The sequence below is a fragment of the Molothrus ater genome, chromosome 28 (assembly GCF_012460135.2).
Source record: "Molothrus ater isolate BHLD 08-10-18 breed brown headed cowbird chromosome 28, BPBGC_Mater_1.1, whole genome shotgun sequence".
NCBI lineage: Eukaryota > Metazoa > Chordata > Aves > Passeriformes > Icteridae > Molothrus > Molothrus ater.
In genome coordinates, this window is record NC_050505.2 from 4649578 (window position 1) to 4676959 (window position 27382).

Sequence of the window (27382 nt, forward strand, 5' to 3'; positions counted from 1 at the left end):
TTGGCTGTGGAATTGGGGTAAAATCCTGACTTTTGCCAGGTCCTGCTCGCTGTCACCAGTGCTCAGGCAGTGGAGCCTGGAGGGGGGAATGGAGCAGGAATCCCAGGAAGAATCCCAGGAATGGGAAGGGAATCTCAGGAAGGGGCAGGAATCAAAAGGAATGGGCAGGAAATCCCATTAAGAATCCCAGGAACAGGCAGGAAATGCCAAGAAAGGGGCAGGAATCTGAGCCTGTGCCCCACAAACCCAGGAACTCCCCGAGGTGGGAGCTGAGGGTCCCAAAGGCATTTGGGGGTTGTGGATTTGGGCAGCTCCAAAGACTCTGGGTTGGATCTGGCCATCACCTGGATTCTGAAATTAATAATCCATTCATCAATTAATTAATCATCCATTAGGAAGAAATCAATCAATTAGGGAGGAATCCTTCCCTTCCAAGCCAAACCACTCCAGGATGCTGTAATTCCACAATTCACCACCGAAGGAACAATCACTGCATCTATGCCCGCGTTTATTTATACTGAACAGCTTTAAAAATACAGAATAAAATAGCTTTATCTACTATTATTCACAACATCTGGTCCAAATATTACATTTTTAAATATTTAGTTGTTTAATGAAGCAATGTTAGAAAAAAAAAAAAAGGAATAATAATAAAAAAAAAATCCGTAAAAGAATTACACATCTTGGAACAAGAACAACAAAAAATAATCCAACAAAAAAACCCCCCCAAAATAAACTTTTGCTGTTGAACAAAAAAAGTTTTACAGCCAAAGTCAGTCACGAAAAGTCATGGGAAAAAAAAAAAAAAAAGGAAAATTTATCCCCACCGCCTAAGAACAGTCAATAGTTGTCAATAGTTTGTTATGCCAGAGGTTGTTCTGAACAGACAAACACGGGAATTACTGGGGCTGGCAGCACGGGGGTGCCAAGGAGGGCAGAGCCATCCTGGGGACAGCAGAGCCACCCTGGGGAGGGCAGAGCCACCCTGGGGATGGGGCAGAGCCACCCTGGTGCCACCCTGGGGATGGGGCAGAGCCACCATTGGGACCAGCAGAGCCACCCTGGGGATGGGGCAGAGCCACCCTGGTGCCGCCCCCAGCCCCAGCCAGGAGCACCCAGGGCGGCCCCCAGCCCATCCCAAATCTCAGCCAGCCCTGGGACCCCCCCAAAAAGCACAAACTGCACCCAGTGGGGCTCTGCTGCACCCCCGCCAGCCCCGCCTGCAACGGGAAAGGAAAAGGGGAGAAAAAAGAGAAAAAAGTGGATTTTGGTGGGAGAAGGCCACGAGGAACGAGGAAGGAAGGGGAAGTGGTGCTGGTCTCAGCCAGGCTGCTCAGGTGGGGGAGGCATCCAAGGGCTCAGCCAAACCAGCAGACTCGGGCTCTGCCACCACGAGTGCCTGCAGCGCTGTTTGTACCCAAAATGTCAGGATCTGCACAATTCTTTGGGGTGTAAATGACCCAGTGAGGGGTTTTCTCCAATTCTGCCCCCGGGAGCCCCGAGGGCTCAGCAGGGAGGAAACAACAAAAGGCTCCAGTTTTGGGTAGGAACACAAAGATGGGTAAATAAAGTATACACAACCACTATAGATTCGTCAATGAAGAAATTCTACCATCACATGACATTGTCATGACACTCATACCACTCCCTCCCAGGAAAACAGCGCTGTTATCCTGAGTGGAAATGTTATTTTCTTAATATATGGAAATAAAATACTGCAATATTCATGTACAAACCAAGTTGTCATATTTCAAGTCAGTATTAAAAGGCAATAAAAGCAAATTTGGGGTTGAAAAGGTTTGAGCTTTCTGAGCTAAGTCCCTCCAATATGACAACGTGAATCAATCATAGCTGTCAGCTACGAAACCTAAATTTCTATAGGCATAATTTGCAAGTATTTGCTTTAGAAAACGCGTTTCAACATGTCAGCAAGAACCCTTAATTGAACCTAAAAAAAATACAAGAGAATATCAATTACAAAAATCCCAAGTTACTTTGTTTGTATACACTGATGCCGCCTCTGATATGACAAAATGAGATTTCTACCATGAATATTTGCCCTTCCCTCTCCAGATCTGGTTGAAAGTTCTCGTCACCTCTTCACTCACCTCTCAGCTGCCGACTTCCCTGGGTGCTTGGGGTCTGGCTGTTGGAAAGGGCAGGGAAGGACAGGGAGCAAAATCCAGCATTGGCAGTCAGGGTGCACCTGGACGTCCCCAGCAGACACAATTTGTGTTTAATTCCCCCCAAACCTGCAGCTCCATCCTCTGCAGCCCTGCCAGAGCTTGGCACAGGCACCTAAATCCCTGCAGTCTGGGATTTTAATGCTCCCCAAACCTGCAGCTCCATCCTCTCCAGCCCTGCTCAGCAGAAAATCCCTGGAATTTGGAATTTCACAGCAGCCACTCGGCAAAGCGGCCAGGAGAAGGGACCAGGAAAAGGGAAGGGTTCAAGGTCCAAAATCCCCCCCTGCAGCTGCACAAACCTGGGGTGAGCTCAGGGCTCTCCCCTCCCAAAGAAAGCACAGATCTTCCCCAGGGCAGCTCCTCTTCCCAAAACTCAGCCCAAACCTCCCAGCCCAGCCCAGCCCAGCCCTTCCTGCACACCCAGGGTCCCTCCTGAGCCAGGGGCTCCCCTGTGACCACTCACCCTGGGATCCAAACTGGGATCCAAATTGGGATCCAAACTGAGCCAAACTGGGATCCAAACTGGGATCCAAACTGGGATCCAAACTGGGATCCAAACTGAGCCAAACTGGGATCCAAACTGAGCCAAACTGGGATCCAAACTGGGATCCAAATTGGGATCCAAACTGAGCCAAACTGATCCAAACTGGGATCCAAACGGAGCCAAATTGGGATCCAAACTGGGATCCAAATTGGGATCCAAACTGAGCCAAACTGGGATCCAAACTGGGATCCAAACTGGGATCCAAACTGAGCCAAACTGAGCCAAACTGGGATCCAAACGGAGCCAAACTGGGATCCAAACGGAGCCAATTCCAGCTGTTCCCCAGGGCAGGCCTGGGCTGAGGGAATGGGCACAAACCACAAAAAGAATTAAAAATCCAACAGAAAACTGGGCTGCACCTGCCTGGAGAATGCCGTGGGGAAGGAAGGGAGTTCTGCTCCAGGGAGGAGACAGAATTTACCCAGGATTTGCTGCCCTGGGGCTTGGGAATCTCCACTGGGAGCTCACCCGGGTTCCCTCAGCAGGGTGAGAGGCAAAGCTCTGCTCTCACCCCTCCTCTCTCTGCAGCCAGCTGGGAATTGAAAGCTTTCCCTCCCTTTCTCCACCTTCCCAGGATCATCAACTCTGGCACCTGACATGGTTCCACAACCCCTCAGGCTGCACAGCCACCAGAGGTGCATTTGTTTTCCTTCTGGATGGGCATTTTTAACCCCGTTCTTAACCCTGCCACCCATCTCTGGCTGGGGGATCTGGAGTCCCTGTGCCACTGAGCAGAGCTCCCCACACCCAAACCGTGTGCAGGGGCACCCAGCACCTCGCTCCCTGGGGAGGAAAACACTGAAAAATGAGCAAAAATGACTTTTTTTTGTTTCACAGGCAAACCAACCTCGTCTACCACACAACGACTTCGGAGCAGCTCTGGAGCCCAAGTGACACCAGGACTGCAAACGACTGAGAGTTCCCCGAGGGAAGCAGGAACAAAGGCATGCTTGGGCATGGGGAAAATGGGGGAAAACAGTTTTTGGGAACAGCCATGGCATGCTGAGAACGAGCTCCACGGAGCCATTCCCACTCTACACTACTGAGCTCCGTCCTTGCCCTCCCCACCCCAACCCGTCCATGCTTCAAAAACCCAGAACAAATTCCCCTGGGAGCAGACTCAGAGAAAACAGAGCTCCTGTGCTCCTGTCCAGTAGTCAAACTTGGATAAATAGGTCAGGGGGTTACAGGATCTACTGGTATGGTTTCCCAGGAATACAAAATGCAAGCACCGTAGAGCATTACTGGCCTTGAAATTACATTACACAACATTTCCCTGATGATCTCCACAGCTGAAAATGCTTTAGGGGCCACACTGAAGTCTAAAACTAACTTGCAATAGTAAGAACATTAAACAGGAATAAAACTGTTAATCATGAATGCATGATGAGCGTGAACACCCACATAACAGCAGAGCTGAGACTATTCCAGGCAGGAGGAAAAGGTCTGAGTGGTGCCCTGGTTGGACCCAATACCCGTGAAGCCATCGTGGGTGAGGCTGCAGGTGCAGTGTCTCTGCTCTCCCTAAGCCCTTCCAGCAGGATCAGCCTCTGCACAGGCCCCACAAGGGGAGAAGAGCCATCAGCAAGATAAAATAAAATAAAAGCCCTGCTCAGAGCCAAGCGTGGCTTCCCCTGCAGGAACAACTGTGAATGGCTTGGAGCTGCTCAGCTAATCAGCATTTCTGGCCAGGCCAGGACACACATCCTGCTGGGCACTGAACTCTGCAGCTCCTGTGTGAGCCCAGCTCTGCCATCCCTGGAGCTGCCCAGGGAAACCCTGGCGGGGAAGGCAAAGGTGCAGAAATGAGAAATGCTGCCAGGAGAAGAAGGGGCTGCTGCAGACTGAGGCAGCCACGGCTCTCAGAGGCTGAGTTATTCCAGAAAGTTCCTGTCTGAGCGCTGCTGTGTCACTGCAAGCACAGACTGGAACTCTCCTGGGCTGCCAGCATCAGCTGAGCCGTTTCCAGGGCACTGAGCAACTCACTGAGCAGCACAGCAGCATCCACGGCATCTGACATCAGCTGAAGGAAATTATTTCTCCTTTTCTCTCTTCTTCCCCCTCCCCTCCTTCTCCAAGGTTCAGCTTCCCTGGCATAGCCATCGCTGAGGGCTCCAATAAAATCACAATAAAAACCAAAAACTTGCAGCAGCACCTCCACCTAAACCCATTAAAAACCAGCAGAATTAGGTGCACAGCTCTCTCCAAGCTCCCAAAATCAGCAGGATTTGCCCCAGAGACACTGACCTGGCTCCCAGCACCCACAGCAGGAAAAGCTTTTTTTTTTTTTTTTTTTCTTTTTTTTAAATCTGTCTCAGCTCTGGTTCCAGAATTTAAATGCAGATATACAAAACATATATTTTAATGCTTCTTAATCAGCAAGAAACTGCAAATACATCTTTGACTACAACTAGATAATATAATTTCAGCTAAGGCTATACTGTAGCTTCTGAGTCTTCATCTGAACTCCTGCAGCTGCTGCTTTTCCTGAAGCCTTTCCACGTGTACCCCACGAAGGTGGGGCTGATGGGCAGGAAGCTGAAACACCTGTACTTTTTAATGAAGTTCATGCCAAAAGGCAGATCATAGGTCTCCATGCCATCCAGGGATTTGCTGCCTTTGCCAACCCCTTTCTTCCACTTCCGAATTCCCCTTTCCTCGGGGCTTCCTAAAAATCAGAATAAAAGGAGGAAAATGTATTTATGTTTATGGATATCTTGACATGGACACAAAGCAGAGCCTGAAGGAAGGAGGAGAACACCAAGGCTCAGCCACCAAGTTCAGCAAAGCTCTGGGAAGATGTTCCAGGCTCCCCAAAAAGGGAAAAACCACATTATCTACTTTGTTTTGTAACTGGAAGTCAAGGCAGATTATTCCTCTGGAATGGAAGCAGGTTTGGAGCTCAAATCCAGTTTTACTGGAGACAGTTTTACTCTTTTTCCTGGAGACTGGCTTGGTTTTAATCAGGTTTTTTAGGTGTTTCACAGGATGGGATTTTAACCTGAGGTGTCCTCAGGGGAAGGGAGGGAGGGAGGGAGGGCAGCTGTGAGGATTCTGCTCTGCTGTGGAAACCAAAAGCAGGATCCCCTGCTGGTGTTCTGCCCCAGGGAATTCTGCCTTTCCCCAGGGAATTCCACTCTTTTTTCCAGGGAATTCTGCCTTTCTCTGGGGAATGCTGTTTGTAGCCAGGGCTTTCTGCCATTTCCCAAGGAATTCTGCCTTTCTCCAGGGAATGCTGTTTGTAGCCAGGGCTTTCTGCCATTTCCCCAAGGAATTCTGCCTTTCTCCAGGGAATGCTGTTTGTACCATGGGTTTCTGCCATTTCCCCAAGGAATTCTGCCTTTCTCTGGGGAATGCTGTTTGTACCCAGGGAATTCTGCCATTTTCCCAAGGAATTCTGCCTTTCTCCAGGGAATGCTGTTTGTACCATGGGTTTCTGCCATTTCCCCAAGGAATTCTGCCTTTCTCCAGGGAATGCTGTTTGTACTCAGGGATTTCTGCCATTTTCCCAAGGAATTCTGCCTTTCTCTGGGGAATGCTGTTTGTACCATGGGTTTCTGCCATTTCCCAAGGAATTCTGCCTTTCTCCAGGGAATGCTGTTTGTACCATGGGTTTCTGCCCTTTCCCAAGGATCCCTGCCTGCCATCCCCAGCAATGCTGCAGGGCTCACCTGGGATGGTGTTGTCCAGCACGAAGGCCACGCAGCCCCCGACGAACATGGCCGTGGTGAGCAGCACGTTCAGCACCTGATCAATGCCTGCAATTCCTGCAGCAACAGGGAGGAAACCTGCTGGGATTTCATCACCCACAGCCCCCTGAATGCCCCCGGGCCGGGCAGCAGCTCCTGGGCCTGGGCTCAGCGAGGGTTTGCTCAGAGAGGGCTCTGGGAGGCAGGGGGTGGATGCAGAACCTTCCCCCAGCACGGGACATTGTTCCCCAAAATGCAAATTTCAGGAAGTCTCACGGGACATTGTTCCCCAAAATGCCATTTTCAGGAAGTCCCAGCTGCTCACAGCAATGTCACAAAGCACCATTTCAGTTCCTACTGCAGGCACAGCTAGTCAGAGCTAAGCAGAAAACCGTGGGGTGCAGAAGAGAAGCGTTCAGACTGTAAAATTGTACTTTTTATATAAGAATTCTTTTCTAAATCTTTTCTATAATTATTCTGTAAGTAATAAGAATTATTTTAATAAAGATTTTATAAGTAATCCTTTTTGTAGATCTTTACTTTTCAAAGGGGCAAGGATTCACAGCCCCAGTTATGGAAGAACACTGCATTAACCACAAAAAGCTTGAGGGATCTGCTTTTCTAACCACTTACAGCAGGACAGATATGCCCTTAAATCCTGGTCTGAAGGCACAGTGGAAAGAAAAGTCAGTTAATATTTGGTTTAAAAACCCCCAGACAAACCCAAAGCAGTGAAATGTCTCCTTTGAGTCCATGTCTGGTGACACACACTGGGCATGAGCACTGCTGAGGGTCACATGGAAGCAGAAAAGCTCCCCAGCGAACTCCTCAAAGCTACAATTCCCTGAACAGTCTGCAAAGGAACTCACTAAAATTAAAATCAACACCCAGAACACGTCTGAGGGACAGAAAGTTCGACCCCAAAGAATTCCTCACCTTCCAAACTCTGCCTTGCTGCTTTTCCCCTTAATCTTTCAGCATCGTTTTCAGCTCGCATTCACCCTTCCAGTTTTTATTTCATCCCAGCTGGTAACTGCACCCAGAGACAGCAGGAAAGCTCCAGCTGTGTCCCACTGGAACATTCCCTGCAGGTCTCAGCCTCTCAAAGAATTCTCTGAACACACACAGAGCTTGTCTGGACCTACAGCCTTTCCTGTTGGCATCATTTGGGGACTTTCCTCCATAATGTGGGGGTTTTCCCCCATCATTTGGGTTTTTCCTCCACAATTTGGGGTTTTTCCTCCATAATTTGTTTTTCTTCCTCCACAATTTGGGTTTTTTCCTCCATAATTTGGTTTTTTTCCTCCATAATTTGGGTTTTTCCCCCATAATTTGGGGTTTCCCTTCCTGACCCTCTATACCTGCTGGGTTTTCCAGGTGAGCACGAGGCAGAAGTGCGGATGGGGAGGAGGAGGAGCACGTACCTGTGACCAAGGGGTTCTGTTTGAGATAGCTGGGGAGCACGAGCCCAAAGAAGATGGAAAATCCCAGCACAAAGAGGTTGCGAGAGGAGTTGAGATCAATGAACTGCAGGTTGGACAGACCCACGGCCGTGATCATCCCTGGACACAACAAAACACCCCAAGATCAGCTCTGAGGCAACTCTTTTTTCTTCAAAAAAACCATCAAACCCCAGCAAAATATCCCTGGAGATACCCCCCGGTACATTTGGAACAATCTGTCAGAAAAGTGCACGGGGTTTTCTCAATAGCACAGCAGCTGCTTCTTCTTCTTTCTCCTTTTAATCTGTATTTTGAGAAACTAGCAAACCTGAGAATCAGTGCACCACGAAACCACAGGCCACTGCAACCAGAAAGAGAAGATTGTGGTAGATTCTTAGCAAAGGAAGATTTTGGTAGATTACCAGGAAAGCAGTGTTACTCTGTCTCTGGGGATTTCCTTCTGTTAAGCAAGCCAGTAACATTGCTTTGTGTTTTATATATATTCTTATATATTTTACTTTTGTGTTTTATATATATTTTTGTGTGTTTTATATATATTTATATATATATATTATGTTTTATTTGTATTTATGTATATTTTACATAAAAGGATCAATCTTTTTCATCACAAAACATGTCTGGAGGAGCACAGAGGTTCCTATTATCAAATAGGAGATAGAGAAGATTGTGGTAGATTCTTAGCAAAGGAAGATTTTGGTAGATTATCAGGAAAGCAGTGTTACTCTATATCTGGGGATTTCCTTCTGTTAAGCAAGCCAGTAACATTGTTTTGTGTTTTATATATATTGATATATATTTTATTTTTGAGTTTTATGTATATTTGTATATATTTTATGTTTTATTTATATTTATATATATTTTACATGAAAGGACTCATCTTTTTCATCACAAAACATGCCTGGAGGTAGATTCTTAGGAAAGGAAGATTTTGGTAGATTATTAGGAAAGCAGTGTTCTGTTACTCTTTCCTCTGGGTATTTCCTTCTGTTAAGCAAGCCAGTAACATCCGGCGATTTCTGCTTTGTGTTTTACATGTATTTATATATATTTTGTGTTTTATAGATATTTTTATATATAAATATATATTTATAATTTATTTTTGCGTTCTATATATATATTTATATAGATTATGTTTCATTTATGTTTATATATATTTATGTTTTATTTATACTTATAAATATTGTGTTATAATTATAATTATAATTATATATATTTTACATGAAAGGACTCATCTTTTCCATCACAAACCATGCCTGGAGGAGCACAGGGGTTCCTGTCATCACCTATTCCTGAGAAGGCAAGGCCCTTACCAAAGAGGGTGCAGAAGAGAGCCCCCAGCACGGGGTCGGGCAGGGATGCGAAGAGCGCGCTGAACTTGCCCACCATGCCCAGCAGCAGCATGAAGGCAGCTCCGTACTGGATCACCCTGCGGCTGCCAACCTGCGGGAAACAGCACAGGACACGCGTGAGGGCAGCCCCAGCCCGGCCTCACACCTGCTGCTGTTGGTGCTGCTGCTCAGGGCTCTTTGCAGCTCCTTCCTGGCGCCTGCGTTACTGTACTAGCAGGTGTACATATAATATATACATGGTGTACATCTATTGTACTCACAGGTGTACATATAATACAGATATGGTGTATATCTATTGTACTCACAGGTGTACATATAATATAGATATGGTGTATATCTATTGTACTCACAGGTGTACATATAATATAGATATGGTGTATATCTATTGTACTCACAGGTGTACATATAATACAGATATGGTGTATATCTACTGTACTCACAGGTGTACATATAATACAGATATGGTGTACATCTATTGTACTCACAGGTGTAAATATAATACAGATATGGTGTATATCTATTGTACTCACAGGTGTACATATAATACAGATATGGTGTATAACTATTGTACTCACAGGTGTAAATATAATATATACATGGTGTATATCTACTGTACTCACAGGTGTACATATAATATATACATGGTGTATATCTACTGTACTCACAGGTGTACATATAATATATATATAGTGTATATCTATTGTACTCACAGGTGTACATATAATATATACATGGTGTACATCTATTGTACTCACAGGTGTACATATAATATAGATATGGTGTATAGATATTGTACTAGCAGGTGTACATATAATATATATGGTGTATATCTATTGTACTCACAGGTGTACATATAATATATATATATATACACTATAGTATATATATTATATATATCATATATACTATATATAGTACATATATATAGTTCTATACTATATATTTTACTATATATTATTCTATACTATATATACATTACATATACTACAATATATTTTAAAATACTATACTAATCTAAAGAATACAGAAAGGAAACTTACTGAATGTTAAAAAGATAATAATGAAAACTCATTACTCTTTTCAGAGTCTTGACACAGCTTGGCCAAAGAGACAAAACAACTCACAGCAGAATCCCGTGAAACAATCTCCAAACAATTCCACACAAGAGCACAACACAGGAGAAGCAAATGAGGTAAGAATTGTTCTCCTTTTCTCTGAGGCTCCTCAGCTTCCCCGGAGAAAGGATTTTTCAGGCAATGCGAATGCCACACTGTGCGTGTTTCCTTTTGGGGCTGGAGGGCTCAGCTGAGCCACAGCTGCTCTGCAGCCAAGCTCAGCCTCCCCAGGCCAGCCCTAAAACCGTCTGGAACTGCCTCAGACACCAGGAAAGCTGGTGGAACCCAGCTATGGGAGAGAAAGCAAAACGGAAATGGAAATACATCAAATAAATGCTGTGTGCTGCCCTGGGACACGGGAACAGGTGAAACACTTGGTGGGAAGGAGGGGCAGGGTTTTTAGGCTTAGCCCAAGCTCAGGGCTGAATGCAAATCAGGGCTGTGCTAACACTGAAACCAAGGGCCTGCATTTCCTTCCCGTTTTATTTTAAGCACCCAAGATTCAAGCAGGCTCTCTGTGGTGCAGGGGTAGTGGATAAACCCTAAGTTGGTAATTTTTAACATCCTCCACTGCCACAAAAGGTGCCCCAGGGACAACAAAAACTCCTTTACATGAAGGTGGTTTCTAGAAAAGCCCTTTGCACGTCCCCTGGTGCAGAGCAGCAGGGTTCAAACAGGAAATATTCATTTGTTCATCATGTGTGACTGAGCTGAATGAGGGAAATGAGAAACACCAGATAAAGAGGTCTGGGGAGGGGAAAATCCTTCCTTGCCCCCATTCCTCACTGCTGAGCTCCAGGTGAGCTCCTTCCCCTGCAAACAGAGCTGTGCTGCACCATAACTGGAATTAGAACAGAATTGAGCTGGCACCTTTCTCTGCTCTTGGCAGAAATATTCATTTCTGCAGGGCCACTGAGATCCTGCCCTACAATTCTCTTCCTGCCAGAAAGAGGCAAATCCTTTGAAAACCTGCATGACAGTGACATTTATTTATGCAAACAAATTAAAGCTACTGAAAACATCCCAGGCAGCATTCAGCTCAGGCTCTGTATTGATTCCCAGCACACACACACTTATTTTGGAGTGATTATTTTGGAGTGCATCAAATGGTACCTGGAGCCTCCATTTCAGCATCACCACCATGGCAAGAGCTGCTTTAGCTCCAGCTAATCAGAGTTAATTAATCTTGCTCTCATCCAGTAAAACACACACTGGCTCAAAAGCTTTTGCAGCACCTCCATCCAGCAGAATTTAAAATTAATTGTAATTACACACCAATTTCAAGGCAGGGAAAAGCCCTGGTGATGCAGCACTGAAGATTTCCTCTCCCAAATCAACAGCAGAGCATCTCTGGGCCAAAATCCTGTGCCAAAATTCTACCTGAAGCTGAGGAACTGCTGGGTTTTGGGGAATGAAAGTGCAGAAAGGGAACAAGAGCACAGCCTGGGCAGCTCCACTCCCTGCCACAGCTGCCACTTCAACTTTGCACTGCCCCAGCATGAAATGCACGCTCATTTCTGTGGGCTGCTCACAAAAACAAGTGCTGCTAATTCATCTCAACCCCCACGAAGCAACAAGGGGCAGGGAGCAGAACAGAATAAACCTTTCTTTAAGGGTTTTTTCCGAGCAGAACTTCTCTCCTAGGAGATTTCCATCAGCTGGGTGGTGCCTGGTACAGACAGCAGATGGTGCTGTTAGTGCTGAGCTGCACCCCAAAGCAGCAGAATCACCCTTTGTGCAGCACAAGGGAGGGCTGAGGACAAATAAATCATTTATGTGAGATCAGGCCGGGGGGGGTGAGTTACTGCAAGTGGGGACAGACATTTCCTATCCTTGCACAAAGGATTTATGGCTCCCACGTTCAACACCCAACGAGGTGGACCTATTTACAACCTAGATCACTCTTGGTGTCCCTGACCAAGGTTAAATTAACATTATCAGGCAGATTTCTCTGCAGCCAAGGCCTCCCAGCTCAGCCAGGCACAGACCCAGCCCCACACGTGAGCAAAGGAGCTCCTTTATTGAGCAGCATCACCAGAAATACATAAACCCCCAAGCCTTAGAGGCAAATATTGAGGCTCCTTTTAGCTCTGAAACGACCTTGGCTGCAGCCCTGTGCCAGTGCCCTGTCCCAGTACAGACTCAGGTAAAGCCCAAGCACCTCATGTTGCATTTTACTGTGTGCGAGGCATTAAAATTCACTTCCTACTGATGCTTTCAGAGCAAGACACCCAAAAAGCAGCAATTTCTACACAGTTTACAGTGTTTATGCCTCAACTCAAACACCCCAGAGCCCTGGAATGCTGCCTGGGTTTGCCAAGAGAGTTTATGCAGCAGCATCTGCTTTATGGGGATTCCAACTGCATTTTACTCTGAATAAAATGATTTCTAAGGTCCTGATGAACAATAATGCAATAACCTCAGACAAGAGTTGGTGCAGACAGTCGGGTACACTCAGAATGATCTGAGAAGTTTGTGTGCACAGGAATGGAGCAGAATGGGCTCTGGAAGAGGATTATGAACACAAGGAACCCCTGAGGGCTCCCAGCCAAGCACTTCACCTTTGTGATGCCCAGGACCCCAATGTTGGGGCTGGAGGAGGTGGATCCATTCCCTGTCCCAAAGACTCCATCCAGGACACAGGAGAGCCCCTCGATGAAAATCCCCCTGGAAATCCCAAAGAGAACACAAGAGCCACGTTGGTACAGGCACACATTCACTGGGGGTGCCCCTGAGTGCCACAGGGGCCTCTGCTCCACATGGCATTACTGAAATTCATGGCTCAGGCTCCAACACACCTGGAAAACACCCGGGAGTTCTGCTTCCTGAGTCTTAGAACCCCACATTCTTAAACTGAGGAAATTATATTAAAAATTCAGAAAAAGCTTCAGAGCTGCTCTGTTTCTAAACTGCACTCCAGGTGAGTCTTAGAACCCCACATTCTTAAACTGAGGAAATTATATTAAAAATTCAGATAAAGCTTCAGAGATGCTCTGTTTCTAAACTGCACTCCAGGTGAGTCTTAGAACCCCACATTCTTAAACTGAGGAAATTATATTAAAAATTCAGATAAAGCTTCAGAGATGCTCTGTTTCTAAACTGCATTCTGGGTGGTTTTGACAACCCCAATTCCAGAACCAGTTTAGAGCTCTTTCCCTGTGGAAATTGTGCTGGTAACTCCCACAGACTCCAGCAGGAATGGGACTGGGATTCAAATGTAACAAAACAACCCCAGATGCCATTTCCACCCTGGATTTCAGATCCTTGGTCCTTGTGTACCAAAGTGACCAAAACACAACGTGACCAAGGGGCAACATTTCACCCCAGAGCACATCCCTGCTTATCCAAAAGGGGGAAAAAACCCCCAAAAACCCACACAGGCTGAGCCAGCGGAGGTACTTGTGGCTGGGACAGACCTGTTGATGGCGTGGATGGGAGGAGGAGGAGCGCAGGAGAGCCTGGCACAGGCGTAGTAGTCGCCGATGGACTCGATGATGCTGGCCACCACGGCACTGAGCATGCCGATCACCCCCGCCGCCGAGATGGTGGGCAGCCCCCACTGGACTGCGGAGAGAGAGACACTGAAACGCTCCTGCCCCAGAAATGGAACTCAGGACATGCTCTGGGTGCTGCTGTTTGCAGGGCTCTGAGGGTGAGGGAGGAGATGAGAATGCTGACTCCATGTTCCACAAGGCTTGAGTTATTATTTTATGATATATGTTATATTAAAACTACACTAAAAGAATAGAAGAAAGGATTTCATCAGAAGGCTGGCTAAGAATAGAAAAGAATGATAACAAAGGCTTGAAAAAGAATAGAAATGGAAAAGAATGATAACTGAGACAGTCCGGACAGCTGGGCTGTGGTTGGCCATTAATTAGAAACAACCACATGAGCCCAATCCCAGATGCCCCTGTTGCATTCCACAGCAGCAGATAACCATTGGTTACATTTTGGTTACATTCTGTTCCTGAGGCCTCTCAGCTTCTCAGGAGGAAAAATCTTAAGGAAAGGATTTTCCATAGAAGATGCCTGTGACAGTCCTGGACTGCCCAAACCCCTGCCAGGGGCTCAGAGAGCCTGGCTCAGAGCCCAAGGCCCCTGTGACTTTGATTTTAACCCATGGAAAAAATTACCAACCTTATATGAGGATCTGCAAGCCACAAAAAAGCAGAATAATAACTAGTTTGTCATGGGGTGAAAAACAGATTTTTGGGGTTTTTAGAATGGGGGTTCAGGAGGCAAGATGGAGGAATCTGGGCCTGTCCAGCCTTTCCCCTTCTTCTTCTTGGCCTCCATCTCCTGCTGTGATGGTGGCACTTTGGGATTGGTTTAGAGTAGAAGCTCAGTGTCTAACATGGGTGATGGGTATTGGGAAGGAATTGGAAATATTGTCCAGGGAGTTTTTAGTATAAGAAGATAACACTGCCCTGGGGCAGGCAGAGTGCCTGGGACTGTCCTGCTGAACAGACCTTGGCAGGCCAGGAGAAAGAATTTTACAGATAAGAAACAACAAACAACCTTGGGAATGAGAACTGCAGAGCTCTGACTCCTTCTTTGAGCACCAGGCTGGGCAAAGAGACTTTAACACATCTTGGGGTCACTGTGAGCAGCTGAAGTGCTGAGACCCCAGCACACAGCCTGGCTACCCACACACACAGACCTGGGGGAATTGTGCAGTGCTTTGGGCTGGGAAGGGCTTTTGGGACCCCCCAGCACTGCCCAGGTCACTGCTGGCCGTGTCCCCAAGTGCCACATCCACCCTGCTGCTCAAATGCCCCAGGGATGGGGACTCCAGCACTGCTCCAGGGCTGGGCAGCCCTTCTGGGCAGGAAATATTCCCCAAAACCCACCCTGAGCCCCTCCTGGCACAGCCTGGGACTGTCCCCTAAATCCTCCTGTCCCTTATCCTTAGTTGGGATAAGATCCCAAATCCCCCTGGCTCTCCCCTCCTGTTAGGGGGTTGTGCAGAGCCAGAAGTTCCCCCTGAACCCATTTTCTCCCCCTGATCCCATTTTCTCCCCTGATCCCATTTTCTCCCCCTGATCCCATTTTCTCCCCTGATCCCATTTTCTCCCTCTGGGCCCCTTCCCAGCTCCATTCCCTGCCCTGGGCTGGCCCCAGCCCCTCCGTGTCCTTGTCCTGAGGGGCCAGAAGTGACCCTGGGAGTGAGGGGGGCCCTCCCCAGGGCCCAGCACTGTTTATTTACCTTTGATGGGAACAACAAACCCCCTTCACTCTAACACAGTCTGGCAAGTTCAAGGAGATGAAAGGAGCAAAGGAACAATTGCCAAAGCAACTGCTTTGATCACACTTGGAAAAATCCCAGGGAATCATAAAACCTCACCAAAAAAAAAAAAAAAAAATTCCTCCTGTTCAGGAATCAGGAATTTGATCTACAGCTTGTGAGAAAACAATCCTGGCCAGTGAGGCAAATGCCACTGTATTATTATTGCTCCAAAAAGTCACTTTGGTCACAAGTCTAGTCGACCAAACAGGATGGCAACAATCAGCTCTGATCACTGCACAAACACCTCCCAGCTCCAAAGTTTTGTAGTAGAGAAAATAAGATTAATTTAAGCCTGCAGAAAAGCCTGGCAGGTTTTCCACAGCAATTGCCTTGATGCTTTTATCTCTTTGAAATAGATGAGCCTCCTGCAACAAAGGGATCTTCAGTCACACAGGAGTGAATGAACCTCACAAATACAAATGGGCTGATCAGGGTGGAGAAGTTTTCCTCCTCTTCTTTTCCAAAAGCCTCTATTCTTCATCTGCTGCTTTAGAAGTGGTTTCTTTAAAGAACCAAAGCATATGGGAAACCACAACGAAGCTGCCTCATCACAATGTGGTGGCACAGCTGATAATTCCTGTATTTCTATTCTAAAATAATATGATTCCCTAATTACCCTGGTAATTTCTGAAGGGTGAGCCAGTTGTGCAATCTCACACCATAAACCCAGCCTTTAACAGCTTTAAACTTAGAGCTGGCCAACACAAAAACACCTCCAAAACGTTGGGTGAAGTGTTTGGTGCTCTCCTGTAGATGATTTCACTGCCCTCTGATAAGCAGGGCCTGGCATTCCCTGACTTGCCCGTGCCAGCAGTGCCTTGGCAAGTCAGGGCATTTTCCTGCCAGGAACAGCTGTGCTCACCCTGACTGGGTGTGTTTGGGGCAGGGGAGTGCAGCAGGCTGGGAGAAACGCCCCACAGAGGGGATTCTTCACACAATGAGAGCCAGGGAATCCAGCAGAGCTGTAAAAACCTGGCCCTGGCCCTGGGCAGCATTAGCAGCATTGCCAAGGACTGATAAAGCAGTGATGATCTCCATGTCAGAGGGGCAGCCACTGTTATCAGGAGAGTCACCCAGGCCAATCCTGCAAAGTGCAGCTCCTTAAGGAATCAGCTGAACACAAGGAAAAACAACAAAATATACCAGCAGGCAATGAGAGTGGTGTGTGCTGGAACTGTGGGGTGGTTGGGACTGGGAGGGACCCTCAGAGCCATCAGCAGGGACCCCTCCCACTGTCCCAGGCTGCTCTGAGCCCTGTCCAGCCTGGGACACTGCCGGGGATGGATCATCCATACCACCCAAAGGTTATGGAATGAACCACTGAGAGAGGCAGCAGAGCTGTGGAACAGGAGGAATGGCCCTGCTGGGTTCTGGGGTACCAGGGCTATGGAATGCACCCCACACAGAGCCAGCAGAGCTGTGGAACAGGAGGAATGGCCCTGCTGAGTTCTGGGGTACCAGGGCTATGGAATGCACCCCAGACAGAGCCAGCAGAGCTGTGGAACAGGAGGAATGGCCCTGCTGGGTTCTGGGATATCAGAGCAATGACACTGCTGAGTTCTGGGGTACCAGCGCAATGACACTGCTGAGTTCTGGGGTACCAGGGCTATGGAATGCACCCCAGACAGAGCCAGCAGAACTCTTGAACAGCATCAATGACCCTGCTGGTTTCTGGGGAACCAGGGCTAAGGAATAAACCCCAGAGAGAGCCAGCAGAGGTCTGGAGCAGGAGGAATGGAATGGCCCCGTTGGGTTCTGGAGAGCCAGGGCTATGGAATAAACCCCAGACAGAGGCAGCAGAACCCTGGAGCAGCAGCTCTGGCCTTGCTGGCCCCAGGAGCAGCACATTTAGAGGAGCAGGGCACCTTGAAGCAGCACACAGAGGAGCAGGGCACCTCGAACCAGCACACTTAGAGGGGTAGGGCACCTCAAACCAGCACACTTACAGGGGCAGGGCACCTTGAACCACGGTGCCACCAGCAGCAGCACACTTACAGGGGTAGGGCACCTCAAACCAGCACACTTACAGGGGCAGGGCACCTTGAACCACGGTGCCACCAGCAGCAGCACACTTACAGGGGTAGGGCACCTCAAACCAGCACACTTACAGGAGCAGGGCACCTCACAGCAGCACACTTAGAGGAGCAGGGCACCTCACAGCAGCACACTTACAGGGGTAGGGCACCTTGAACCACGGTGCCACCAGCAGCAGCACACTTACAGGAGCAGGGCACCTCACAGCAGCACACTTACAGGGGTAGGGCACCTTGAACCACGGTGCCACCAGCAGCAGCACACTTACAGGGGCAGGGCACATCAAACCAGCACACAGAGGAGCAGGGCACCTCACACCAGCACACTTACAGGGGTAGGGCACCTCAAACCAGCACACAGAGGAGCAGGGCACCTTGAACCAGCACACTTACAGGGGTAGGGCACCTCACAGCAGCACACTTACAGGGGTAGGGCACCTCACACCAGCACACTTACAGGGGTAGGGCACCTCACACCAGCACACTTACAGGGGTAGGGCACCTTGAACCACGGTGCCACCAGCAGCACGCCGCGGCGCGCGTCCGTGCGCGCGTAGAAGCCGTACTTGGAGCTGTCCGGGGGGAACACGTCCGTCACCGTGAAGATGAAGCACAGCAGCCAGGACACCAGGATGGCCAGGATGATCTGGGGACAGCAGCACAGGGGCCAGTGAGATCACAGCTGCCACGCCAGGGGTGCTGCACAGCCCAGAGCCTGAGCTGGGGGAGATGGATCTGGGGGCAGCTGTGGGGGCTGGATGGGAGGTTTGTGTGGCAGGGATTTGTATGGAAAAGACAGGCTGTGTACAGGTATTGTATGGAAAAGACATGCTCTATACACACACTGCATGGATTTGTATGGAAAAGACATGCTGTAGACAGATACTGTATGGAAATTGTACAATACATATTATATATAGATACTGGATGTATATGGTATGTAAAAGACACACTATATATAAATACTGTATGTAAAATACATATATAGATATTGTATGTATGTAAATACATACTGTATGTATATAGAATGTAAAATACATACCATATATAGATACTGTATGTAAATGATATGTAAAAGACATACTATAGATACTGTACATAAACAGTATGGAAAATACATACCATATATAGATACTGTATGGATTTGTATGGAAAATACATATTATATATAGATACTATATGGATTTGTATGGAAAATACATATTTATATATAGGTGCTGTATGGATTTGTATGGAAAATACATATTTATATATAGGTACTGTATGGATTTGTATGGAAAATACATATTATATATAGGTACTGTATGGATTTGTATGGAAAATACATATTTATACATAGGTGCTGTATGGATTTGTATGGAAAATACATATTATATATAGGTACTGCATGTATTCATATGTAAAAGACATACTACATGTAGATACTGTATGCATACAGTATGTAAAGTACATACTATGTATAGATATTGTATGTAAATAGTATTACAACACTATATTTGGATTATGTAATTGTATGTAAAATAATTTATGTAGATACTGTATGCAAATAGTATGTAAAATACACACCATATATACTATATGTAAATAGTATATAAAATGCATACTATATACAGATACTGTATGTAAAATACATATTATATTAGATACTGTATGTAAATAGTATGTAAAATACATACTATATATAGATACTGTATGTATCAAACCCAACAACATCCCACACCCACCCAACCAGATTTTTGTTTTCTTTTTTTTTGCCTAAGGAAGAACAAGTTCAACGACTTACAGGGAACATCTTGAAAAGCTGCAGCCTGTATGCTGTCCATCCTTTCTTGGATTTATAAATGGGCAAGGGAAATTTGACATTTCTGGCATACTGGGAGAACAACAGTACTAGGAAAATAGTCCTGAGAGAAAAAAAAGGAGGATGAGGAGGGTGGGACAAGAGAGAAATGTCATTAGCACCAATATATCTATAAATTCTTTTTAGCACAAACCTCTTCAGACCCTTTGCATGCAGATTTTCAATTTCTACAGAAGACAAGGCAGCAGAATGATTAAAATGATTATTCCTCAAATGCCAAATTTGAATTCTGAAGTGCTGCAAAACTCAGCAGCTGCAGGCAGATAAATGGACCAAGGAGAGGCCCAGGCTGAAGGGGGATTTTCAGTTAAAATTCCTGTGCTGCTCCTTCCTTCCTCCCAAACTCCACCTGAGGTCCAGGCCTGTCTGTAAAGCACAGAACTTGCTGCCAGCCCCTGGCAAGAAACAGGGAACCTGAAGGGCTGTGGACAGGAATTTCTACATTTCAAAACTTGCACCAAACTTCAAAGCACTTGGGGGAATTTCTGTCAGGGAAATTTTTTCTGTTTTTCAGAATCAAGTTTTTTTTAAAATATTAATCTTTCACTAAATAGCTGCAAATGAAGCAGAATGGAGCCCAAGCACCAAGATTTGCTGCCAGTGCAGTCCATCAGTATTAGGTATCTTAATTATTATTCATTCCCCCCATCAATGACACTGCCAAGCTCCTCTAGACATTAAAAATTATTTTTTACAGCTAAAATAAGCCCCCACTGTCCTGAAACATCAGAATTCAGGGCACGTTGCTCAATCCTGAATGAGCAATTCTCAATTCTCAACCCAGCTCTGCTCTGCAAAAGGGCCTCCCCAAGACTGGAGCTGTCTGAAGCAGCAAAGCTCTGCTGAAATCTGAGATTATGTTTTTATCAGCTGACTTGAAAAATAAAGAGAGGATTTTCAGCCTCTCCTCTGCCCCGGATCAGACACAAAGCAGTTTTCCTCTCCCTCAGTCTGCAGGGAAAGGAGGGGCATTTACAGCCCTCAGCAGCCCAGGAGAAAAGCAGAATATCCATCTTCTGCATGCAGGAAACCCCAGAATCTCCCCCAAAATCCACCATGGGCTCCCTCCCTCCCTCCCTCCCACACCAGCCCTGAGCACAGGGAGCTTTGGATGTCATTTAGCACAGAGCTGTAAAAAATACAATATTCAATTATTGCAATGAATTTTCCACTGGCTGCACGGGAGAGTGGCTGTGAAACAGCACCAAACCCTTGAATGCCCCAGGAAAATCTGGATCAACAGGCAAATCAGGAATAACTGCCCTTTTTAACAAATGTCTGATAAAGGGAATAAAGCAGCCATGGAACAAGCCAGGCCAGGAAATTGGGAAATTGGGAATCCTGCAGCTCCCAGAGGCCCCCAGGTGATTCTGCAGGGCCAGGGAGAAATGCAGGACCTTGATCACCCCTGGAATACCCAGGATAATTCCAGGAGCCACATCTCCCAGAGTGGAACCACTCCTGAGTGGCTCCCACAGCTGTGGAGCTGCTGTCAACAATCCCCTGCACATTTCTGCAGAAGCCAGAAATATTTTATTGACTGGCTAACATTTAAATCCTGCTCCTGAATTGATTTTTTTTTTTCCATCTGCAAAAATGTCAACTTTAATTACACATTTCTATGTCCAATTCAAAGATGTGCTTGATTCATTCAAGTTGGGGCATTAAGTTAGCCCCAACTTGCAGAGAAATTCGTTTTACAGACAAATAAAATGTTCCTTTGGACCAGCTGCTTAATACAATAAAATCACAAAAATACTCCTGATGCCAACATGCAAGATAAAACAGAATTAAAGAGCCCTTTTAATCATAAGCTGCAGTTACAGAATACTTTACATGTTCAAAGCATTGTGCAAACAGATTAGTGAGATCACAATCTGATCTCACCAAGGCATTCCTCTGCTCCCAGAGCCAGCACTGCTGGGTGCTGCACATGGAGGAGCTTCAGCTCTGTGCTCCCCAAAATGGGGTTTCAGTGGAGCTGCTTCAGCTCTGTGCTCCCCAAAATGGGGTTTCAGTGGAGCTGCTTCAGCTCTGTGCTCCCCAAAATGGGGTTTCAGTGGAGCTGCTTCAGCCTCTTTTGTCCCCAAAATGGGGTTTCAGTGGAGCTGTTTCAGCCTCTTCTCTCCCCAGAATGGGGTTCCCAGCCTCGTTTGCTGCTTCCCCACATGGGGAGCTTTTGTCCTCTCTTCATTTCACTTCCCTCACTTATTCCTTTTCATTCCTTCCTTTCCCTGGTCCCTACAGCTGATGGCACACACACCCCAAGTCCTGAAAGTCCCTCTAGAAGCTTTTTTGTCCCCTGGCAGGGATCTCAGCTCATGGCTCAGCCTCTGGAGGGGTTCATGGCAATGCTTGTGCCCTCTGCCATCACACACATGAATCCTGCAGGGCACAGGAAAGCAGAGGGACCAGCACCACCAGTGGGGTTTAGCTGCTGCTGCAGCAGAGGAATCAGGCAATGCCAGCCCAGAAATACAAACTGTTCTCTGCATTTCATCTCTCTGGTGTTCTGTTAAATCATCTTTTCTACAGCACTGAACACCACCATGACCAGCTCCTGCTTTATAAAGTTCTGCTCTCCACACCTCATTTTTGGCCACTGTCCCTTCTTCTCTCTTCAAGCTCACGTTACCATGGAATGGTTTGGGTTGGAAGGAACCTTAAAGCCCATCCAGGTCCATGAAGGAGCCACGGGCAGGGACACCTTTCACCATCCCAGGGTGCTCCAAGCCCTGTCCAACCTGGCCGTGGGCACTTCCAGGGGCAGCCACAGCAGCTCTGGGGCCTCCCCACCCTCCCAGGGAAGGATTCCTTTGCAGGGAGAAGCTCCAGGCAACTGCCCTGAGCTGCTCTGTCCTGATTCTCACATTTTCAGCTGACCTCATCCAGACTCTGGGTGTTTCTCCTCATGGTGTTTCTCCTCATGGTGTGTGTTTCTCATGGTGGGTGTTTCCCATGGTGTTTGTTTCTCCTCGTGGTGTTTGTTTCTCATGGTGTTTGGCGTTCCTCATAGTGTTTGGTTCTCATGGTATTTCTCCTGGTGTTTTCTCATGGTGTTTGGTTCTTGTGGTGTTTCTCATGTGCTTCTCCTCATGGTGTGTTTCTCATGGTATTTCTCATGGTGTTTGGTTCTCATGGTGTTTCTCATGTGTGTTTCTCATGTGTGTTTCTCATGGTGTTTCTCCTCATGGTGTTTGGTTCTCGTGGTGTTTCTCATGTGTGTTTCTCATGGTGCTTCTCCTCATGGTGTTTGGTTCTCGTGGTGTTTCTCATGTGTGTTTCTAATGTGTGTTTCTCCTCATGGTGTTTGTGTGTTTCTCATGTGTGTTTCTCCTCCCGGTGTTTCTCCTCATGGTGTTTGGTTCTCGTGGTGTTTCTCATGTGTGTTTCTCCTCATGGTGTTTCTCCTCATGGTGTTTGGTTCTCATGGTGTTTCTCATGGTGTTTCTCCTCATGGTGTTTGGTTCTTGTGGTGTTTCTCATGTGTGTTTCTAATGTGTGTTTCTCCTCATGGTGTTTGTGTGTTTCTCATGGTGTTTCTCCTCATGGTGTTTGGTTCTCGTGGTGTTTCTCATGGTGTTTCTCCTCATGGTGTTTGGTTCTCATGGTGTTTCTCCTCCCGGTGTTTCTCCTCCCGGTGTTTCTCCACACCAGCAGCACCGACAGAGCCCAGCTGCCCCCAGCTTTCCCCCAGCAGCCCAAACCCCGCGTGCCCAGCAGGAAACCCTCCGGGGTACTCACAGCATGGCGATGCCCCAGTGCTTGCCAGCTCTCTCCCCAGCAGCCTGGAAGCCCGAGAGGCCGATGAGGGCCACGGTGGGGGTGATGGTCAGGGGCCCGATGTAGCGCAGCAGGGCCCCGGGCAGCCCCAGCAGCCCGATCACCACCTCGATCAGCGAGGACATGATGATGGCACCTTGGATCTGAACACACAACAGGGCAGAGAGGCAGCTCAGTGCCATCTGACAGCCAAAGCCAAACCCTCTGTTTTTCTGCTCTGGATTACAAACTGCAGTTAAAAGAATTCAGTGACACAGAAGAACTCAGCAATTTTTTTTTTTTCGTCATAAAACAGCTCATTATGTTTAAGTGACTTATTGCTTTAAGCATAACACTTATGGTTTTCTCCACAAAACTATTACACAACAGACCAGTGGGCCAGTCTGGAAGCTGTGTGGAAAGCACATCACACTGTCAGACAGGAGACCTGGGGTCCAGGCTAACCTTTAAGCTCTCAGATCGAACGGCAAGGGTTGGTGCGCCACGAGGTGATGCTCCTAGCTCCTAGGGGCAGAGTGTGTGCTGCATTGGTCACAAGTGCTCCTTAGAAGCTGGATTAGAGCAGCGTTGTGGTCTCAGGAGACTGTCAGCCCTCTTGGCTGCAGGGCTCTTGGCAGGATGTAGCTATGGTTTGAACATGGGGAAGAGAGAGGGGTTGTTTTTAATTAAGAAAAAGTTGGCAGCCCAAAGCAACGGGATGGGAGATCAATTCCATGACACACGCCTTCATTTGGACTACTCTACCTGCCACCCTGGCGTGGCACAGCCCTCAGCCTGCCCTGCAGGGAGCACGACTTCACACTGCAGTGCTGCGAGTGGAGAAGGAGCTGCAGGTGTCTCACAGGTCTTTGGGGAGAATCGACCTCTTATCACAAGAGTCTCCAACTTAAAACACTTGGGAAGGAACCAGATTTCCTAAGTGCACATTCACCTTCAGGGCCAGCCCCAGTGCACAGGCACAGCAGGCAAGGGGCCTGGCAGCAGCTGAACTGCTGCCAAAATCAAGGTTACAAGAAGAGTTTTCATCTCTCTCGAGCATTTCACTGCACGGCTTTTGGGGTGTGGTAACTAACTCCTGGTATTTTCTGTCCAGCAATGAACAGGTGGAAAAGATGAAGACTTCCATGAAATGAGCAAAGGGATATATTCACATGGAGATCGCAGTGAAACGAGAAATTACCAACTCAAAGACAAGAACACACAGATGATAAAGTGAGGAACTTAACTGGAGCTGGAGAGAGTGACAGCAAAAGGCAAGTCCCACATTACCTCTCGTATCCGGGGGTACCAGATGTGCTCCGTGTGCAGCAGCTCTGCCGTTCCATTTGCAACTGTTACATCTTCCAAAAGGGACAAAAAACAGGGGTTTCTTTTACTGCCCAGCCACTCTGCCACCACTGCACCCAAAACAAATCCCTCCCCAGGCTGTGGCTGATAAAGGAGCCCCAATTCACACAGAGAGCGAGTTCTGCTCAAATGAAGGCCAACAGCCAACCCCTCGCTTCTCCCTCTGCTCCAAAGCTCTCAGCAAGCAGGGTTCCAACAGGAAAATGCCCTGATTTCCAGACAGGAAGAGGCAGGAGTTCTCTCCCCACTCCAGGGGGGAATTACTCAGCTGCACCCCAGGAATCACCAACCCCAGTGCTTGCTGCTCCCCAGTGGAGCCACTCACTGAAGGAGCCGAGCCCTGGGGGACAGCCCCACCTGGCAGCTCTGGGAGGGGAAAGGGCCCAGGAGAAGATGAGCAAAGCTCTTTGAGACAATCTGCAGTCCTGGGAAAATGGCTTTGCCACCCAGGGATATCAGGGAGTTTCTTTCAACAAGCTGGGCGTTAATCACATTTTGATTAATGTGAGTTAACAGAGATGTATAAACACCCAAATAATAGAAATTAAATTCTTGAGAGTCCAAAGGAGCCCTGGGAAGAGCTCCAGTCAGGGGTGAGCAGCCTGATTATTCCCTGTGCTGCTGCTTCCCACTGCCCACAGCCCAGGGACTGAATAACCACCAGTGAACACAGATCTGCCAGAGTCATTTCCAGTCCAAGCTGAAGCAAAAGCTCCCATCCCAACCAGAACCTCTTCCCTCTGAAGCCCAAACCTTCCAGGATGACGACAGCAGCAGAGAACAGAGTGAAAAAGAACATCCCAGTCTTGTCAGAACCTGTCAGGTATGACCTCAGCAGGGGAAAACCCTGGTCTGGAGGTGATGCTGTACATTGCTCAAACTGCCTCTCACTCACCACTTCAAAGGGCTCACTTGGACTCGCTGCTTCCAAACGTTTGGAACGTTCCGGGAAGGAACATTTGCAGAATGCAAATGGAACACAAGGATTACTCTATGCCACAGTTACAGCTCCTTTCTCAATGTTTTTGTACTTTAAAAATTCCCAGAAACAGAACTCCACGAGGAGATTTTCAGGAATCTTCTGTGGCAGATATTTTAACACTGTAAAAAGAGAGGCTTTGCATATTCCCTGCTCTTTAGCCCCGGTTTTTACATCAGAAGCTCTGGCAGCTGCACTCCACCTGGGCTGGGCCATTTGTCCCTTAAAGCTGAACAAGGATAAACAACAATTACCTGTGGTATTGCACTTCCACTTCTCCAGAGAGAGAATTGCTCTGGCAGGTGCTAAGAACGCAAAAGCACTGGCTTGGAACAGGGGTAACCTGGTGGGGAGGGAGAGGAGAGATGGTGACATTCTGTGGGGCTGGCACTCAAACCACCCTTTCCTGAGTTATAAAACTGGGAATAAGAGAACTGCCCACCAAAAACAACCCGGTCACAGAAATACAAAGACTTCACAAGGCAAAGAGCTGACAGCACCTGCCTGCAGTTACCAACCAGGGGCCAGGCACTGGTGGCAGGGGGTGACAGCAGCACAGGGACACAGGGGGACCTGAGCTGGGGGAGCAGAGTGCTGAAGGTGCAGTTTTTACCATCCTAGAACAGGAGCAGCTCTCTGGACGTGCAGTTTTTACCCTCCCAGCTCTCAGGAGGTGCAGTTTTTACCCTCCCATCTCTGAAGGTGCAGTTTTTACCATCCTAGAACAGGAGCAGCTCTCAGGAGGTGCAGTTTTCACCATCCCATCTCTCAGGAGGTGCAGTTTTTACCCTCCCATCTCTCTGGAGGTGCAGTTTTTACCCTCCCATCTCTCTGGAGGTGCAGTTTTTACCCTCCCAGCTCTCTGGAGGTGCAGTTTTCACCCTCCCAGCTCTCTGCAGGCTCCATCCCTCCCCTCTGCATGACTCTGAGCACACTCATTTTGGAGTGCATGTGTCAATAACTGCTGGGCTGATGGGAGCAGATTAGATGTTCCCAGTGCTTGCCACCAATAAATACAAACACCACAAGAATTTCAAGATGACATTCTTAGCATTGATGTTTATACTTCCCAAAAGATTTGGGAGATCTGAAGAGGATCTACCTGCACCAAGTATGAATTTACTGACCTCACTGTACCTTGTGTAACAAATATCCCAGCATTCCTAAACTGCAGATGCACTGGGAACTATTTACAAATGCTGACATTAATGCATTGCCAGGAAAGCCCTTGAACAGGAAATCCCAAGGTGTGACACGGGGAATGAGGGCAGGAAAAAGAACTGCTCAGGCTCAGGTGAAGATCAGAAAGTGCTCACAGGAGGAGAAATGTGGGGGGAAATGGTGAACAGTGAGCACAGGAAAGATCAAACTCGTTATTAATGGGAGTTGGGAAGTTCACAGGAGCAGTTTGGGCCATGGGCAACTCCAAAGCCACCAAATGCTGAAAACTACATTAGAAACTCCAAGTTCATGCACTCCATGAGGCACCCAAGCACGGCTGGCTGGCCAGAACTCAGCCTGGGAGCTGCCCCATGCAGGAATCCCAGCTCCAGGAAGTCAGGGCTGGTGGCTCAGGATGATTCAGCCCATCCTGCCAGGCTCAGTAAGCAGAGCTGGTGCCCATGCAGGGCTGCAATACCTGGAACAAGCTGCTACTGCTCCATGCCACCTACACAGCCCCCTCAGAGGCTTGGTAAACACACACTGCAAACACATTCTCCAGTGCTGAGCTCACTGCTGCCA

General features: G+C 47.5%; 1 protein-coding gene across 1 annotated transcript in view; it reads right to left on the reverse strand.

Annotated features, from left to right (window-relative positions):
- Positions 1-491: 491 nt before the first annotated feature.
- The window catches only part of SLC23A2 (solute carrier family 23 member 2), a 57521-nt gene continuing 30630 nt past the window's right edge, over positions 492-27382 (reverse strand). Inside the window, exons 6-16 of the mRNA XM_036396587.2 lie at positions 25894-25982; positions 24583-24653; positions 23275-23456; positions 19453-19573; positions 18159-18315; positions 13763-13910; positions 12908-13013; positions 9193-9322; positions 7844-7981; positions 6402-6497; positions 492-5398 (exon numbers count right to left, since the gene is read on the reverse strand). Of these exons, the coding sequence (XP_036252480.1) occupies positions 5166-5398; positions 6402-6497; positions 7844-7981; positions 9193-9322; positions 12908-13013; positions 13763-13910; positions 18159-18315; positions 19453-19573; positions 23275-23456; positions 24583-24653; positions 25894-25982 (1471 nt within the window). The 3' untranslated portion in view covers positions 492-5165. The remainder of the gene's footprint in view (positions 5399-6401; positions 6498-7843; positions 7982-9192; positions 9323-12907; positions 13014-13762; positions 13911-18158; positions 18316-19452; positions 19574-23274; positions 23457-24582; positions 24654-25893; positions 25983-27382) is intronic.